The sequence below is a fragment of the Pipistrellus kuhlii genome, unplaced genomic scaffold, assembly GCF_014108245.1.
Source record: "Pipistrellus kuhlii isolate mPipKuh1 unplaced genomic scaffold, mPipKuh1.p scaffold_m20_p_4, whole genome shotgun sequence".
Classification (NCBI taxonomy): Eukaryota; Metazoa; Chordata; class Mammalia; order Chiroptera; family Vespertilionidae; genus Pipistrellus; species Pipistrellus kuhlii.
Genome location: NW_023425540.1, coordinates 88679686 through 88695209, shown reverse-complemented (window position 1 = coordinate 88695209; position 15524 = coordinate 88679686). Strand labels below are relative to the sequence as shown.

Here is a 15524-nt window from a genome sequence, read left to right as displayed (position 1 = left end):
GATCATTCTTGCCACAACCGGTGGATAGAGTGTCGGTCTGTGGACTGAAAAGTCCCAGGTTCGATTCCGGTCAAGGGCATGTACCTTGGTTGTGGGCACATCTCCAGTGGGGGGTGTGCAGGAGGCAGCTGATCGATGTTTCTCATCGATGTTTCTAGCTCTCTATTCCTCTCCCTTCCTCTCTGTAAAAAATCAATAAAATATATTTAAAAAAAAGAAAAAAAAAAAAAAAAGACGACGAGGTCATTCAGGAGGGCCAGTAATATAATCACTATATCCTTAGGAGAAGAGGGGACAGACACAGAGAAGGCCACAGGGTCTGTGGGCCACATCGGAAGTGGAAGAGGCACAGGAGTTCTCTACCAGAGCCTCCAGAAGACACTAGTGCTGTAGACACCTGGACTGACAGGATTAATTTCTGTTGTAAGACGGCCAATGTGTGGTCATTTATACAGCAGCCTTAGAACTGAAGACACCTGGCCCTGTGCCCAGCATTCCACCTGAAATGTCCCCTGCTGTGTCCTTACACCAGGCCCAGAGAGCAGAGTCCATGTGAAGATGCCTTAAGGTCAGCGTTTCTGGATCTAGCAGCTTCATGAACTGTGCATGGTAGTCAGGCTTTGGCCCCTGGGAATCCTGGACCCTCGAGGGTCTGGGTAGTGCTACATACCATTGGTGTAGCTATGTGGTTATTTCTCCCCATTGTGGGTCCTCTGGTGTTTGTGGAGGTCGGTGCCCCGGCGGAAGCCCTGGCCACAGGCTGGGCATGTGTAGGGCTTCTCGCCTGTGTGTGTCCTGCGGTGCGCGCTGAAGTGTGAGCTGTTGCTGAAGCGTTTCCCACACTCGGCACACACATAAGGCCGCTCCCCGGTGTGTATCCGGCGGTGGATGACCAGGCTGGAGCTCTGGCTGAAGCGCTTCCCACACTCAGCACACTGGTAGGGCTTCTCACCCGTGTGGACCCGCTGGTGGGTGCTGAAGTTGGAGCGGTCGCTGAAGCCCTTGCCACACACGGGACACTGGTACGGTCTCTCCCCGGTGTGTGTGCGCTGGTGCTTGGTCAAGTGGGACGTCTTGCTAAAGCCTTTGCCGCATTCGGGGCACATGTATGGCTTTGCCACCTTGCAGGGCCCCCCTCTTTCTAGAAGTTGGTCAGATTTGGTCAATCCCTTGACAGGGGCCGGCTTGTGACCTGGGAATGGGGAGCTGGGACCCCTGCACCGAGCCGACAGCACTCGGTCCCATTCTGTTCTCATCTGTGCGTCCTCTCCATCCTTCAATTGCATTCTAAGGCCTGAGACAGAGAAAGCAGAGTTCCTGAGGAGGAGGGAAGCTTCTGATAAGAAGGCAAAGGCTGAGTGGACAGCCCTTCTGAGGAAAATGGAGAGCAATGTTCTTCAAATCCCCCTCAAAACACAAGCATGTCAGCCAGACCCTGATGTGAGGAGCTAACGCCACGGCCAGAGGCTGTTATAAACACACAGCAACTTGTTTAATCCTTGTAATGCCCATGTGGTAGGTGCTGTTACTGTCCCATTTTATGGACAAGGAAACTGAGGCACAGGGAAGGTAGGGAACTTACCAGAGTCACTTAGCTGGTAAGTTAAGAGGCCCAGTAGTCTGTCTCTGGAGTTTGGTCTCATAAACTCTAGGCCAGGGGCAATGGTGACCTCAGAGAACACTTGACAATGTCTGGAGACATTGTGGTGGTTATGTCTAGGGTCTGGAGTGTTGCACCTGGCATCTAGTGGGTGGAGGCCAAGGATGCTGATGTATAGTCTCTGGTACACAGATGGCCCCACAACAGAAAACGATCCGGCCCTCATGTCAATAGTGTGCAGGGAGAGAGACCCTGCTCTAGGTCATTCTGTTTAAAGCAGGACCAGAAGGCCTGGTGACCCAGACCCTCAGCCTCCAGCTCATGTACTTGGGGGCAGCCCCTGAACCCTCTGTAGAACCAAGTTCAAGAGTGACCACAAGAGTGACACAAGCACAGAGTAAAAGGATCCTGGAACGGACCTTGGCTCTATCCCTCCAGTTTGTGTGACTTTGGTCAAGTGCTCTATTCTGCTTCCTTGTCTAAGACATAAGGCAAACTCTACCTGGGGACCTTGAGCATGAGGCATGCTGGGGCACTGGGCTGGGGGGTTGGAGAGCTGGGGAGCAGATGGCTTCAAGCAGAACCCCCTGAAAAGCTCACAGTGGGGGCACATTGACCTGACAAGGAGGAACAGAACCTTCTGTCATCCTGAGATATGTCCGCTCTAAGACCCAGAAGCCAAACATGGGCTTCGGTTCACATTTACTGAGCCTCAATCCTCACAGGTGTACAATTAAGATGTAACCACCTCACTGGTCTGTTGTGAGGTTGTTTTTTTTGTTTGTTTGTTTTGTTAATCCTCACCTGAGGATATTTTCCCCACTGATTTTTAGGGAAAATGGGAGAGAGAGGAAAAGACATAGAGAACACATTGATTGGTTGCCTCCTACACGAGCCCTGACCAGGGCCCAGGCCAGGGAGGAGCCTGCAATGAGATATGTGCCCTTGACCAGAATCGAACCCAGGACCCTTTGGTCCACAGGCCAACACTTTATCCACTGAGCCAAACTGGGTAGAGCTGTTGTGAGAATTTTTACAAAGAAACTGAAACTGGCAGTTCTTCAAAAGGTTACATAGTCACATGACCCAGCAATTCAGGTGTAGGTTCAAGAGAGTAAGTGCTGACAGGTGACGCTCGGAGACTCTGATCCAGCTCACGCTTGGCCTGACTCTTGGCCCTCCTTTCTCCCTTGGGAACTAGTTTCACTTTTGCTCCCGCGGGCAGTATATGGTCCCAGACTGATCTCCATCTCCACTGAGGATTTCTGCTGGAGCCCAAAACCTTTCTCATGGTCACTATCTTCTCTTGCTTTTCCCTTGGGCAGGAGTCAGCACACTTGGACCCATAGGCTGCGCCTATCTCTATAAATAGTTTTCTGTACTTTTGTGGCTGCTTTCATGCCAAGATGGCAGAGACTGTATGGCCCACAAACCTGAACAATTTATTATTTGTCCCTTTAGAGAAAAGGTCTGCTGACTCCTCCTCTAAGTCCTTGGCTTGAACTACACAAATCACCATGGTTTAAACCCCAGGAGAGGACAGAAGCTAACCTGGGACTTCTGTTTCCTTCTTGCTGACCCCACCCCATTGCCACCTGAGCTGGCACCACCAGAGACATCCCTAGGTCGCAAGGCAGCAAAAGCTGGGTCCCGCAGGCCTTCTCCTCACCCCTGCCGGGCAGTCAGGGAGTGGGGAGTCCTGCTTACAGGAAGAGAGAGGGGAGGATGTGAGTGTGGGCTGTATTAGAACCATGGGACTGCAAATCCTTTCCTCGTGAGGGCAAAGGGGCATCAGAAAAATCTACAGAAAAGTGAGATGCTCTGAAAGACAGGTTTTGCTTCTGTGGGGGAGGAAGTGAGGAAACAAGGCTCAAGGCTTTCCCTGGCTCTGGGAGGGGAAACCCTGACACCCTGGAGGAGTCTGGAGCTTCATCACAACAGAGACTAAGTGGCCAAGGATTACAACTAAGTGTGAGACAGATATGGACTAGAGAGCATGGAGCAATGGTCCAGCAACAGTGTGCACAGAAAACTGGTGTTGTTCTTCTATGAGGCAGTAGAAAGGTTCATTTTCATTCATTTCACAGATTCTTAGTTTGAAAAAAATGAGCATATAAAGGAAAGTATGTAACGATTATGGCTATGTTTTTGGTTTAAATGCCTATGTAGATACCACTGAGAGAGATGTTATAGGTGTGATTAACATTTACAAATCAACTGACTTAAGGAAAGCAGACCACCCTCCGCAGTGGAGGTGGGCCTCATCTAACCAGGTGAAGGCCTCAAGGGCAAATCCTGAGGTTTTCCAGAGAAGGAATTCTGCCTTTTAAGACTGAGGCATAGAAATCTTGCCTGAATTTCCAGCCTGCTGCCTTGCCATACAGATTTTGGACTTGCCAGCCTCCACAATCATGTGAGCCAATTCCTTAAAATAAATCTCTTTAAATATACACATCCTGTTAGCTCTGTTTCTCTGCAGAACTTCAACTGATACAAAGCAGCATCTCAACTCCTTTAGAAAACATTTTAGGGAATAAGTGGCAAGACAAGACAAGCAGAAAGAGAAGAGACAGTGTTGAGTGGGGAGCCGGGGCGCTGGTAAGGAGAGGCCATTGATGGCCAAGCCCTTGCCAGGAATAGCTCTGCCCTTGGGGGCTGAGGGCAGCACAGAGGCTGAAGGGAAACTGACCAATTGTATGGGTGCAAGAGTGAAAGAAGAAGGAACTCAGGTTCCATCTGCCAGGGATGTGGGTGAGCCACCACTCTGTCCCCACTGCAGCTGGGCCACTGACAAGACACCAGCAAACGTGGCTTTGCAGGCTGTATGCAGCTAGATACCAAGCAAAACTGCTTACTAAACCAACCCCTGGGCATGGGGCCGGTGAATTCCTATTTCTAACATGCTTCTCATGATTCCTCAGGCCACTACAGCTTGAGAACTGCTAGACTGGCTCCTGTAGGCAGTAGGGAGCCAGAGAAGGTGTGAGCGGAGAGGTGGCCTGGGTCTTGGGTTCTGAAGGCAACACACCTGAGGGATGCCAGGCCAGCTACCTCCAACATGAGATGAGGCAAAGAGCCTCCACCCCCTAGGACTGGCCCACATCATGGTTTCTAATGGGTAGCAGCCAGGGTCTCCCCACGTTACCTTCACTCTCTGGCAGCATGTCCCAACTTTGGTCCTGCTGAGCTGGGTCCAGACACCCCCACTCTTCCTGAGACAGGTACACGGCCATGTCCTCCAAGGTCACTGGTACCTGCAAGGGCACAGCCCACTCAGTCCTACAGGCTGGGCCAGCCTGGTGAGCTGACCCTCCCCTTCCACTCACGGCACAATGGTGGGTCCTGCTTACCTCCCACCACTTTTTCCCTCCCCACGCTTTCCCTCTCCACATGCTGTCATACACCTTTCCTCCCAACCTCAGCTCAGACATGGCAGGATCCTGCTCTTTGGGACAACACTATTGCCATCATGCTCTGTCCTGTTGCTGCAGGGCAGTACAGAGTGGACAGATTCACTGTGGAGCAGCAGGATCCACTGTGTGTTCAGGCCACTGAGGCCCATACTCCTTGGCGACACGGATTAGCATGCCCTCCCTCAACTCAAGCCAACCCTGGGACCCAAACAGGGAGACTTGAGGATTTCAGGATGGCTCTAAGCCAGGGGTTCCCAAATCTAGCATCTGACTGACCTGGGGAACATGATTAAAACTCAAGCAAAAGTAAATAAATAACATAAATAAAACCCAAGCTTACAAGGTCCAGAAGAGACAAATCCAGAAACAGAAAGAGGCTCAATGGTTGCTGGGGGCTGAGGGAGGAGCGATGGGAAGTGACCACTAAAAGGTGTGGGGAATTTGGGGCAGGTGGTGAAAATGTTCTAAAATTGATTTTGGTGATTGCATAGCCCTGTAAATATATTAAACATTGTATATTTTAAACAGATGAAATGTATGTATATGAATATTTCAATAAACTTTTATTACAAGCATAAGACTATTCCAGGCCATGGCTGGGAGAGGAATCTTTATTTTTACCTAGAGTCCCAAGAGATTCTAACACCCAGTTGAGTTTGAGTGATCGCCCAAGCTCACCATTGGATCCCAGACTCCTACAAACACACCGAATACTCAGGTGGCATCTGAGAAAGAGCAAGATACCTCCTATTGTAGTAGGCACAGGTCATTTCAGGGAGGAGTGCCTCAGAAACCCACAGTGTTGGCCATGGAGAGAAGTGTCTCCATTGGGATGCTGCAGACCAGGAATGCCCACTCACCTGGGACCAGGCTGCAAGGAAGGATGTGGCTGGTGCTGCCATCTCCTGGTGCTGGGAGGTGCCTGGGCCTGGGGAAAGAGCAGTCACCAGTGAAGCCCACATAGCCCACCTGTGGGCACAGCAATGAAGGCCAGGACAGGTCCAGCAGCTCCCCACCTGTGCTCAGCTCCTCACGAGGAGCCACATGCACACAGGCTTCAGCCTCCTGCAACACTCTTTTGCCCTTTGCCTCCCTCTCCTGTAGGGCTGCTTCCTTGAGGGCGGCTACTCACCCCTCTTTGGCCAGAGTTCAGAGTTTCTTTTTTGTCTGCGGCTTAGCTGGGCTGGGGGCTGCTGGCTGGAGTCCCGAACTCCTTCCTCCAGGGACAACTCCTTTGGCTGGACCTCTGCCTGACATTTTGAAGACTGTTCCCCCATCTGGTGGGGCACTGCATGGTCAGAGAGTACCTCTGGGCCCTGCGAACAGACGGAGAGCGCCAACCAGCTCCCAGGTCAGGGGGAGTCCCACAAGGTCTCCAAACCCTTGTTGGGCAACCCTGGCCACCCTCACCACCAAGGTGGCCTCATCATTGCGCTCTTGGCCCTCCACATGCCACACACAGCCCTACCTCCAGCAACACCCAGGGAGAGAGAATGTGAGCTGGGAAGAGATCAGGTTCCTGGCTTGGACACAAGGAGGCCTGGTCTGCTTCTGAATGAGACTCCAGTCTCTCCCTGTCACACTGCATCGGTGTCACTGTCACACTCCCCCCCTTATTTCTTGGTGCTCTCAACAAACCGTGGGCCAGAAGGGCCCTGTTTCAAATCTCATTTTGACAGTTGGCATTACTGCATTTGCAACCTTTTTTGAAATCATTTATAGGTGCTCTGGGATAACCTAATTCCTTATTCCAGAGAAGGTGAATTGAACAAACCTGAGTAGCAGTTTACTGAGCTCTGTAATAGCACTTGAGATAAGAAACATTCCCCAGGAAACTGCTAAGACAGCTGGGGAGCCCATCTCGGGCTCCCGTTCATCCAACACCTCTGACGGGAGACAGTCCTAGAGATTCCAGGATACACAGTGACAGAGGGAAGCCATGCAAGAACCCCCAGAACCAGGCTGGAGGGGTTGGAAGGGCACCCTGAGTTCTTATTAGTTACCATGACTGCAGGATTTGCTTATTGCACTCAACTCACATTGTGGTCGGGTTTGGGGGGAATGTGTCTGTCCTACTGGATGCCAGGGAACAGCAGTGTGTGGGCAATGGCACTGCCACAGGAAGAAAGGGACCTGTCTGCATTTGCCAAACATCTAATCTGGGCATGGCACTGAAAAAAGAGTTTTAAAAGACTAAGTGGAGTTTAGTGACTAAAAGCAGGAGAAATTTGTGAGAGACTTCCCATTCTCCAAATCTGGTTAGGAGGAGGTGGAATGTGCTCTAGAGTTACGCTGTCTACAGAACTTCCCACGATGATGGAAGTGCCCTGAAGCCATACTGTCCAGTACGGCAGTCACTAGCCACGTGTGACGACTGGGCACGTGAAATGTGGCTGGTGTGACTTAGGAATTACATTTTTATTTATTTTTTATTATTTTTTATTTATTTATGTATTTATTTATTTTTAATATATTTTATTAATTTTTTACAGAGAGGAAGGGAGAGAGATAGAGAGCTAGAAACGTCGATGAGAGAGAAACATCGACCAGTTGCTTCCTGCACACCCCCTACCGGGGATGTGCCTGCAACCAAGGTACATGCCCTTGACTGGAATCGAACCCGGGACCTTTCAGTCCGCAGACCGACGCTCTACCACTGAGCCAAACCGGTTTCGGCTAGGAATTACATTTTTTATTTCACTTAATTTTAAAAGTCATATGGGGCTGTTGGACAACGCAGCTCTAGAGAGATGTTTATCAGGGCACCCATCAGCCATGAGTACCTCCCTCTATTGGGATCCCTTCAACTCCCAAGGCCACACTAGCTTAGGAAGGGCTAGCGGTGCTACATGTGGTTAAATCAACCCCTGGGCCAAGGATGAGGAACTTTATAGCTGTCTTCTTCCATTCAAAATGTTTGGTTTTGCTGAAACCGGTTTGGCTCAGTGGATAGAGTATCCGCCTGTGGACCAAAAGGTCCCGGGTTCGATTCCCGTCAGGGGATGTACCTTGGTTGCGGACACATCCCCAGTAGGGGGTGTGCAGGAGGCAGCTGATCAATGTTTCTCTCTCATCGATGTTTCTAACTATCCCTCTCCCTTCCTTTCTGTAAAAAATCAATAAAATATATTAAAACAAACAAACAAACAAAAACAAACAAAAAAAACACGTTTGGTTCTCCCAATGACCCCAGCTGGCCACAGCTCCAGAACCCGAGGAATCTCCAAATGCAGACCCTGAGGACATAGAGCCCCTTTCCTCACCTCAGGGCCAGAATGCCCCCCACCTCACCCTCTGTTTCCTGGGCTCCCGCTGAAGCCCTTCCACGAGGACCACGGCCTCCTCACCGCTCTCCGGCTGCTGCTCCCGCACCCGGGCCTGGATCTCCCCGGGCAGCACCGTCAGGAACTGCTCCAGCACCAGCAGCTCCAGGATCTGCTCCTTGGTGCGCAGCTCCGGCCGCAGCCAGCGGCAGCAGAGCTCCCAGAGGCGGCTCAGGGCCTCCCGGGGGCCGGCCACCTCCTGGTAGCAGAAGAGCCGGAAGAGCTGGCGGAAGGTCTCGGGGCTGGGGTCTTCCATCTTCGGGGAGGGCTCCTCTTCCCAGTGGAAGTCCTCCTCCACCTTCACAATCAGGATCTCATCCTCGTCCAGGGGTGGTGTGGGCTGGAGGCCCCGGGCAGTCGCCATGTTCCCAGGGGGCCTTGCTCCTTCTCAGGCCTCACGGATCAAATCTGTCTCTCCCTATAGGCCTGGCCAGCCACTGGGTAGATGTGGCTTTTTGTTTTTGTTTTTGTTTTTTCAGGAATCTGTGGACAGAAGATAACATCATTGGGGGTGCACTGGGGCTGGATAAGCGTCTGCACCCATAAGCCCCTGCCTTGGGTCCAGACCTAACTCACTCTCTTTGGCAAAAAAAGCAAGGACTGAAATAGATCAACTTATCTCTGCTACTAACTCCCTGCTAGTTCCAAGATAAACTGCTTAACCTCTCTGGGCCTGAGTCTCCTCGTTTTTAAAGAAAAGAAGGTGAAATCACCCGCACACAGGTTGCGGAGGGAACTGCACGGGATGTTTGGGAAGTTTAGCGCAGCGCCTGGAACCGCTCGGAGGTCCAGAGACGCTGAGTTTTCATCACATCACAGTTGGCCCTTGTTGGATGGGGTCCCTTTGGAAATATGGTGGGAACCAGAGCCCCCGCTGCCCAGGAGAATGCAGACTCTGTCCCAACCTGACTCGGGATGCGGGCGCGGTGAGAAAGTCCCTCCACCGCGGGGGACCCCGCGTGGAAGTCACTGCGAACGGTCCCTCCGGCTGCAGGGCCCAGGGAGGGCGGGTGGGACTCCGGGCGGAGTGCCCAAATCTCGGAAAGGGAGCGGTGGCCGAGGCCGGAGCACAGACCGGGGTCCTGGAGCGGGCTGCGGGACGGCGGTTAGAGTCGGGACCCCGCGCCCTCGAACTCACCCGCTGCGCTGTGGCCCCTGGAAGGTTTGGTGCGCGGGACGGGAGCGGGGACGCGGGCGCGGGTGGGGCTCGACAGACAGGCCGGCTGGCTTGGGTCGCGGGTGGGGAGGCAGAGGACCCCCAACGGCAGAACGCAGCAGGCCGGCGCAGGCCATTGGCTGAACGAGCTGTCCATCTTGGGAATGAGGCAGTGTGGGCAGGCCCACGGGAAGCTTTGGGCGGGGCGTAACGTAGTCCTCGAGCGATTGGTCGAGCTGGCTGTCAAGAATAGGATAGGCGGGTCTTGGGAGGCGTTGTGGGTTAAGTAGTCCTGGCACCGTTTGTCCAGAGACTGTCAGGCGTTGGCTGGAGGCCACGTAGGCGGGCCCGCAAGATGCATTTTGGGTAATGTAGTTCTGGAACCCGCGCGAACCGTTAAGAATGTAAGGAGGAGGCGTAAGTGAGCCCGCGGTAAGCATTGTGGGTAATTAGTCCCCCCACTCCCACCCCCGCACCTTCAGTGAGTACACGCTGGTGCTCCGAGGCTCCGCATCTGGGCCATTTCCCCGTTTCCCTTCCATACCTACCCTCCCACTGTGGAAAGGACCTTGAAAAGTAACTTTTTTTACTTGGTATATAGTACTTTGTATGTACCAGGCTCTATTCTAAGGACTTGCCTATTATTAACCCGACTAGATACCTGGTGCACGAAATTCATGCACCAGGTAGGGTCCCTAGGTCTGGCCCCGTGATCAGGACTGGTCAGGACTGGTCAGGGCCTTCCTACTGCCTGCTGGGGCTTTCCTTTGTTTCGCACCACCCCCTGGTGGTCAGTGCACATCATAGCGAGTGATCGAACTCCCGAGGGGACACTGCATATTAGCCTTTTATATAGAGAGATTCCTCTTTGTTTTTTTTTTTTTTGTTTTTTTTAAAATATATTTTATTGATTTTATACAGAGAGGAATTGAGAGGGACAGAGAGTTAGAAACGTCGATGAGAGAGAAACATCGACCAGCTGCCTCTTGCACACCCCCCACTGGGGATGTGTCCGCAACCAAGGTACATGCCCTTGACTGGAATCGAACCCAGGACCTTTCAGTCCGCAGGCCGACGCTCTATCCACTGAGCCAAACCGGTCCCGGCTAGAGAGATTCCTCTTTGAAACAACCCTAGGAGGTAGGTAGTGTTACCCTGTTTCATAAATGAGAAATCAGAGGCACAGAGAAGTTCAGTGAGGCTGGAAGCCAGACATCTATCCTAATTCAACCCCTTAATTTTTTAAAATCCTCGAGAGAGGGAGAAAGAAACTGAAGCATGGTAGCAACTGCTGTATCATTTTTACCCCTGCTGCTCTGGCTTCTGTAATTGTTTGCTTGCTAAAATAATAGAGAAATGGCTCTAACCAGTTTGGCTCAGTGGATAGAGTGTCAGCCTGTGGACTAAAGGGTCCCAGGTTTGATTCAGGTCAGGGGCATGAACCTTGGTTGCAGGCACATCCCCAGTAGGTATGCAAGAGGCAGCTGACTGATGTTTCTTTCTCATCAGTGTTTCTAGCTCACTATCCCTCTCCTTTCCTCTCTGTAAAAAATAATAATAAATAAATAATAATAAAATTCAATAACATATATTAAAAAAATAATAATAGAGAAGTTATTTTGATTTTCTGAACTTCTATAAATCACCCTATTCAATTGTATATCCCATTGATTGTGGTTTTGCTGGATTTTCAAAATCCATTCCCCTGCACCTGGAGACCAGGACAGCACAATTGCTTTAATTGCTACAGTGGCCTCAGGAAATGTGTCGACTCAGTGACTCCAAGACCTAAAACTATAATTAATCTTTGTAGATAACTAACTTGCTCAATTTAGCGTCTGTAACTGCTTTTTGCAAACCAGTTTCCTCATTCCAAACCTAAAGATGTAATTGATACTTTTGTGATATTTGCCTATATAACCCTGATGTTACCACCATTTGTGGCTGTGAGATTTGGAGTGTGATTGCCCCCTCATAGCCACTGGTTTACGAAATAAATGTGTCTCTTTAATTCAACTTCTTGAGGCATCCTTGTGTGATTCATGGGGTACATTACAACAAAACATCAATCAGTTACCTCCCATAGGCGCCCTCACCAGGGATGGAACCCACAACCTGGGTATGTTTGGTGCGTGGGAGGACACTCTAACCACATCAGCCAGGGCGTCAATCCCCTTAATTTTAGAGACTCTCCATTCTCATGTTTTATTCCCTGTCCCCCTACATCCGATACCCAGTTTTTATTGTGAGGGCACCATGCAGAACAAGGCACTGGGTTGCCCGTGACTGATTTCTGTAGACCACCACCTCCCTGAGGGGGAGGCATCTGTAAGGGCAGATGTATGCCCTAAGCCCTGACAGCCTTGTGGGACCTGGAGAAAGCAGGCCCATATGTGCCTCAGTTTCTCCTTATAACACCAGGCCGCTTGTCAGGAAAGTTGGGATCTTAGAATGAACTACCTCTGGTTATGGGTGTGTTGCTGGAACTACCAAGGCATGCAGCTGTGTCAGGAACTGGTGCCCAAGTCCAACCAGGAGGCCTGCCATTCTGTCTGCTGAAGGAGGGTATGGAAACTAATAATTTGAGCCTTAACTATTTGGCTCAGTGGGTAGAGCATCGGTCTGTGAACTGAAGGGTCCCAGGTTCGATTCTGGTCAAGGAAATGTATCTTGGTTGCATCCTCAATAGGGAGTGTGCAGGAGGCAACTGTTTGATGTTTCTCTCTCATCGATGTTTCTAACTCTCTATCCCTCTCTCTCTCCTTCTCCTTTCAATTATATATATGAAAGGGATAATTTGAATAAGTCACATCAATGTTTCTCTCTCTCTCTCTTCAATCAATAAGAACATATTTAAAAAATAAAACAGCCGAAACTGGTTTGGCTCAGTGGATAGAGCGTTGGCCTGGGGACTGAAAGGTCCCAGGTTTGATTCCGGTCAAGAGCATGTACCTTGGTTGTGGGCACATCCCCAGTAGGGGGTGTGCAAGAGGCAGCTGATCGATGTCTCTCTCTCATCGATGTTTCTAATTCTCTATCCCTCTCTCTTCCTCCCTGTAAAAAATCAATAAAATATTAAAAAATAAATAAATAAAACAAACAAGCAATCAAGCAAACAAACAAACAAACAAAAAACACCCCACAGCAGTGCCAGCATGATGACAGATGGCTGCTGACATAGGCCTCTGTGTCAGGGACACAGGAAGCAGTGGGGGGTGTAGACTCCATGCTGCCAGCCAATCAGATTGTTCCCCAGAAGCCAGATATCTCCATGTTTAGTTGAAAACTCCTAATTCTGAATGTAGACTTAAAATGGTTTTAAATCCTGTTTCAAATAAACAAAACACAACAACACATTTCTGGCTGTGTCTGGCACACACAGACATATAAAATGATGCAGGCAGGATGCAGTGGATAGACCGTGAAGAAAATGCTCTGAAGAAAAACAGTGCACCGTGAGAGGAGAGAGTGGTCCAGTTGCTCTTTTAGAGAATATTTCAACAAAAGGACTATTCACTCACCTGGGTTCTACTCAAGGAGGGAAGCCAGCATCTCCTTAGCTTCAATAGTTCCTTCAAAGGCTTGTTTAGACATGACAGGAGGTTAGAGCTAAGGGAAGATAAATAGTCAGAGGTAAAATGTCCAGAGTGTTGGCCTGTGGACTCAAGGGTCACAGGTTCGATTCCAGTCAAGGGCATGAACCTTGGTTGCAGGCACATTCCCAGTAGGGGTTGTGCAGGAGGCAGCTGGTCGATGTTTCTCTCATCATTGATGTTTCTAGCTCTCTATTCCTCTCCCTTCCTCTCTGTAAAAAAAAATCAATAAAAAATATATATTTTTAAAAATGTTGTCGACATTGCCATGTTGCCTCAGACTAATATTAACTTTGGGAATGTGCACAGTATCTATGTAGCAACACACCGACTCTCAGATGATGGTGTGGGTCCCCTCAAACCTTGAGTCAACTGCTTTGTGAATCTGACAGATAAATAGTTATGGGGCAGTGTGCTGCACCAGCATAGCCAAGAGTTCAGGGAGCCTGAAGGTGGGCTGGCAAAGGATGAAGAAAGGCAAAGAGAATAAGCTGGGTCTAGATGGATCTTCTGTGCCTGGCTGAGGCCACAGAACAGATCCAGACTGCACTGATGCTTTATTTTATTGTCAGAGGTAAACAAGGTAGTGGTCACCATAGTTACAATGTTCTTATGAGTTTCACTTGTTTTGGCAGCACTTGCGGCACCTCCCACTGCCCATTAGCTACTCAGGAAAGTATCTAGGGAGTATCATAAGGTCAAGCTTAATTATGCTAAGAGGGCTGTGCCCTCTAGGCTGGGACTTGTTTTCGGCTTTGCCAGCAGGTCAGTCTGAGGCTTAACCTTATAACCACTCCCTACAGGGTAGGTACTGAAGGGTTCATTTATTTAATAGCTGGATCTTGAGCACCTGTCAGGTACAGAATGAAGCTGATGTATCCCTGCCCTCACAGTGCTCCCAGTCTAACGGGGGAGGTTGACCAGAAAACAAACCCTGTGATATATGCAGGGAGTGGGCAGCGAGTATGTTGACCTGGGAAGTCAAGGAGGGGTTCATGGAGAAGGTAACTTTTAGCTGGTGTCACTTGAAACCTATATAATTTTATTAACCAATGTCACCCCAGTAAATTCAATAAAAACAAAAACAAAACTTTTAGGTGGTGTGATGGTTAATTTTGTGTTAACTTGCCTGGGCTAAAGGATGCCCAGATGGCTGGTAAATATTATTTCTAGGTGTGTCCGTGAGGGTATTTCTGGAAGAGATTAGCATTTGATTCAGTTGACTGAGTCTAGAAATTTCAGGCGTCTTCAAACTACGGCCCGCGGGCCACATGCGGCCCGCAGAGTCTGATCCGGCCCGCCAGGTTTTTTGGGCAGTGAGTGCAGCCGAGGTGTTACAGTAGGAATTAGTAGTTCATATAGTCCAGCCCTCCAGCTCTCTGAGGGACCGTGATCTGGCCCCCACTTTAAAAAGTTTGAGGACCCCTGGTAGATGATCGCTCTCCCAATGCAGGTGAGCATCATCCAGTTAGTTCGTTGAGAGCTTGAACAGAACAAAAAGGTGAAGGGAGAGGGAATTTGCTCTCTCTGCTAGAGCTGAGACATCCATCCTCTGCCCTTGGACATCAGAAAGCCTGGGTCTCGGGTGTTTGCGTTCCAGCCGGCACTTACGCCACTGGTTCCTGATTCTTAGGCTTTCCAACTCCAACGGAATTACACCACTGGCTTCTTCGGTCTCCTGCTTCAGATGGCAGATCATTAAGACTCCTTTCCTCCATTGTAAGCCAATTCCCATCATGTCTGTCTCCATGTATTTGATATATATCTTATTGGATCTGTTTTCTGAAGGACCCAATATACCCATGGTCTCTTACTAGATGCTCACCACATGCTCTCTCCCTCCAGAACCTTGGGTTTTGGATTATAGGAGTCACTTACTCTTTGTTAACCAAACTAACTGAGCTTCAGGCCCCAACCAGGTAGGCTTCTATGCAGTACTTTTATTTCATATATATATATATATATATATATATATATATATATATATATATATATATATATATAGATTTTGTACAGAGAGGAAGGGAGAGAGATAGAGAGCTAGAAACATCGATGAGAGAGAGTCATGGATCAGCTGCCTCTTGCATACCCCCTACTGGGGATATGCCCGCAACCAAGGTACATGCCCTTGACTGGAATCGAACCCGGGACCTTTCAGTCCCCAAGCCGACGCTCTATCCATTGAGCCAAACCGGTTTTGGCAGACCTTTTATTTTTTCTTTATTTTATTTTTAATATATTTTATTGATTTTTTACAGAGAGGAAGGGAGAGGGATAGAGAGTAAGAAACATCGATGGGAGAGAAACATTGATCAGCTGCCTCCTGCACACCTCCTACTGGGGATGTGCCCTCAACCAAGGTACATGCCCTTGACCGGGGTTGAACCTGGGACCCTTTAGTCTGCAGGGCAATGCTCCATCCATTGAGCCAAACTGGTT

At 49.7% G+C, this 15524-nt stretch overlaps 1 protein-coding gene across 1 annotated transcript; it reads right to left on the bottom strand.

The window, feature by feature from the left end:
- Positions 1-199: 199 nt before the first annotated feature.
- ZNF500 (zinc finger protein 500) lies at positions 200-9665 on the bottom strand. The gene is made up of 6 exons (XM_036409042.2): positions 9475-9665; positions 8305-8819; positions 6146-6329; positions 5874-5941; positions 4746-4854; positions 200-1294 (listed from the first exon to the last, which is right to left on the bottom strand). Exons 2-6 carry the CDS (start codon positions 8698-8700, stop codon positions 690-692), a joined length of 1362 nt encoding a protein of 453 aa, XP_036264935.1. The 5' UTR covers positions 8701-8819; positions 9475-9665; the 3' UTR covers positions 200-689.
- Positions 9666-15524: the final 5859 nt, after the last annotated feature.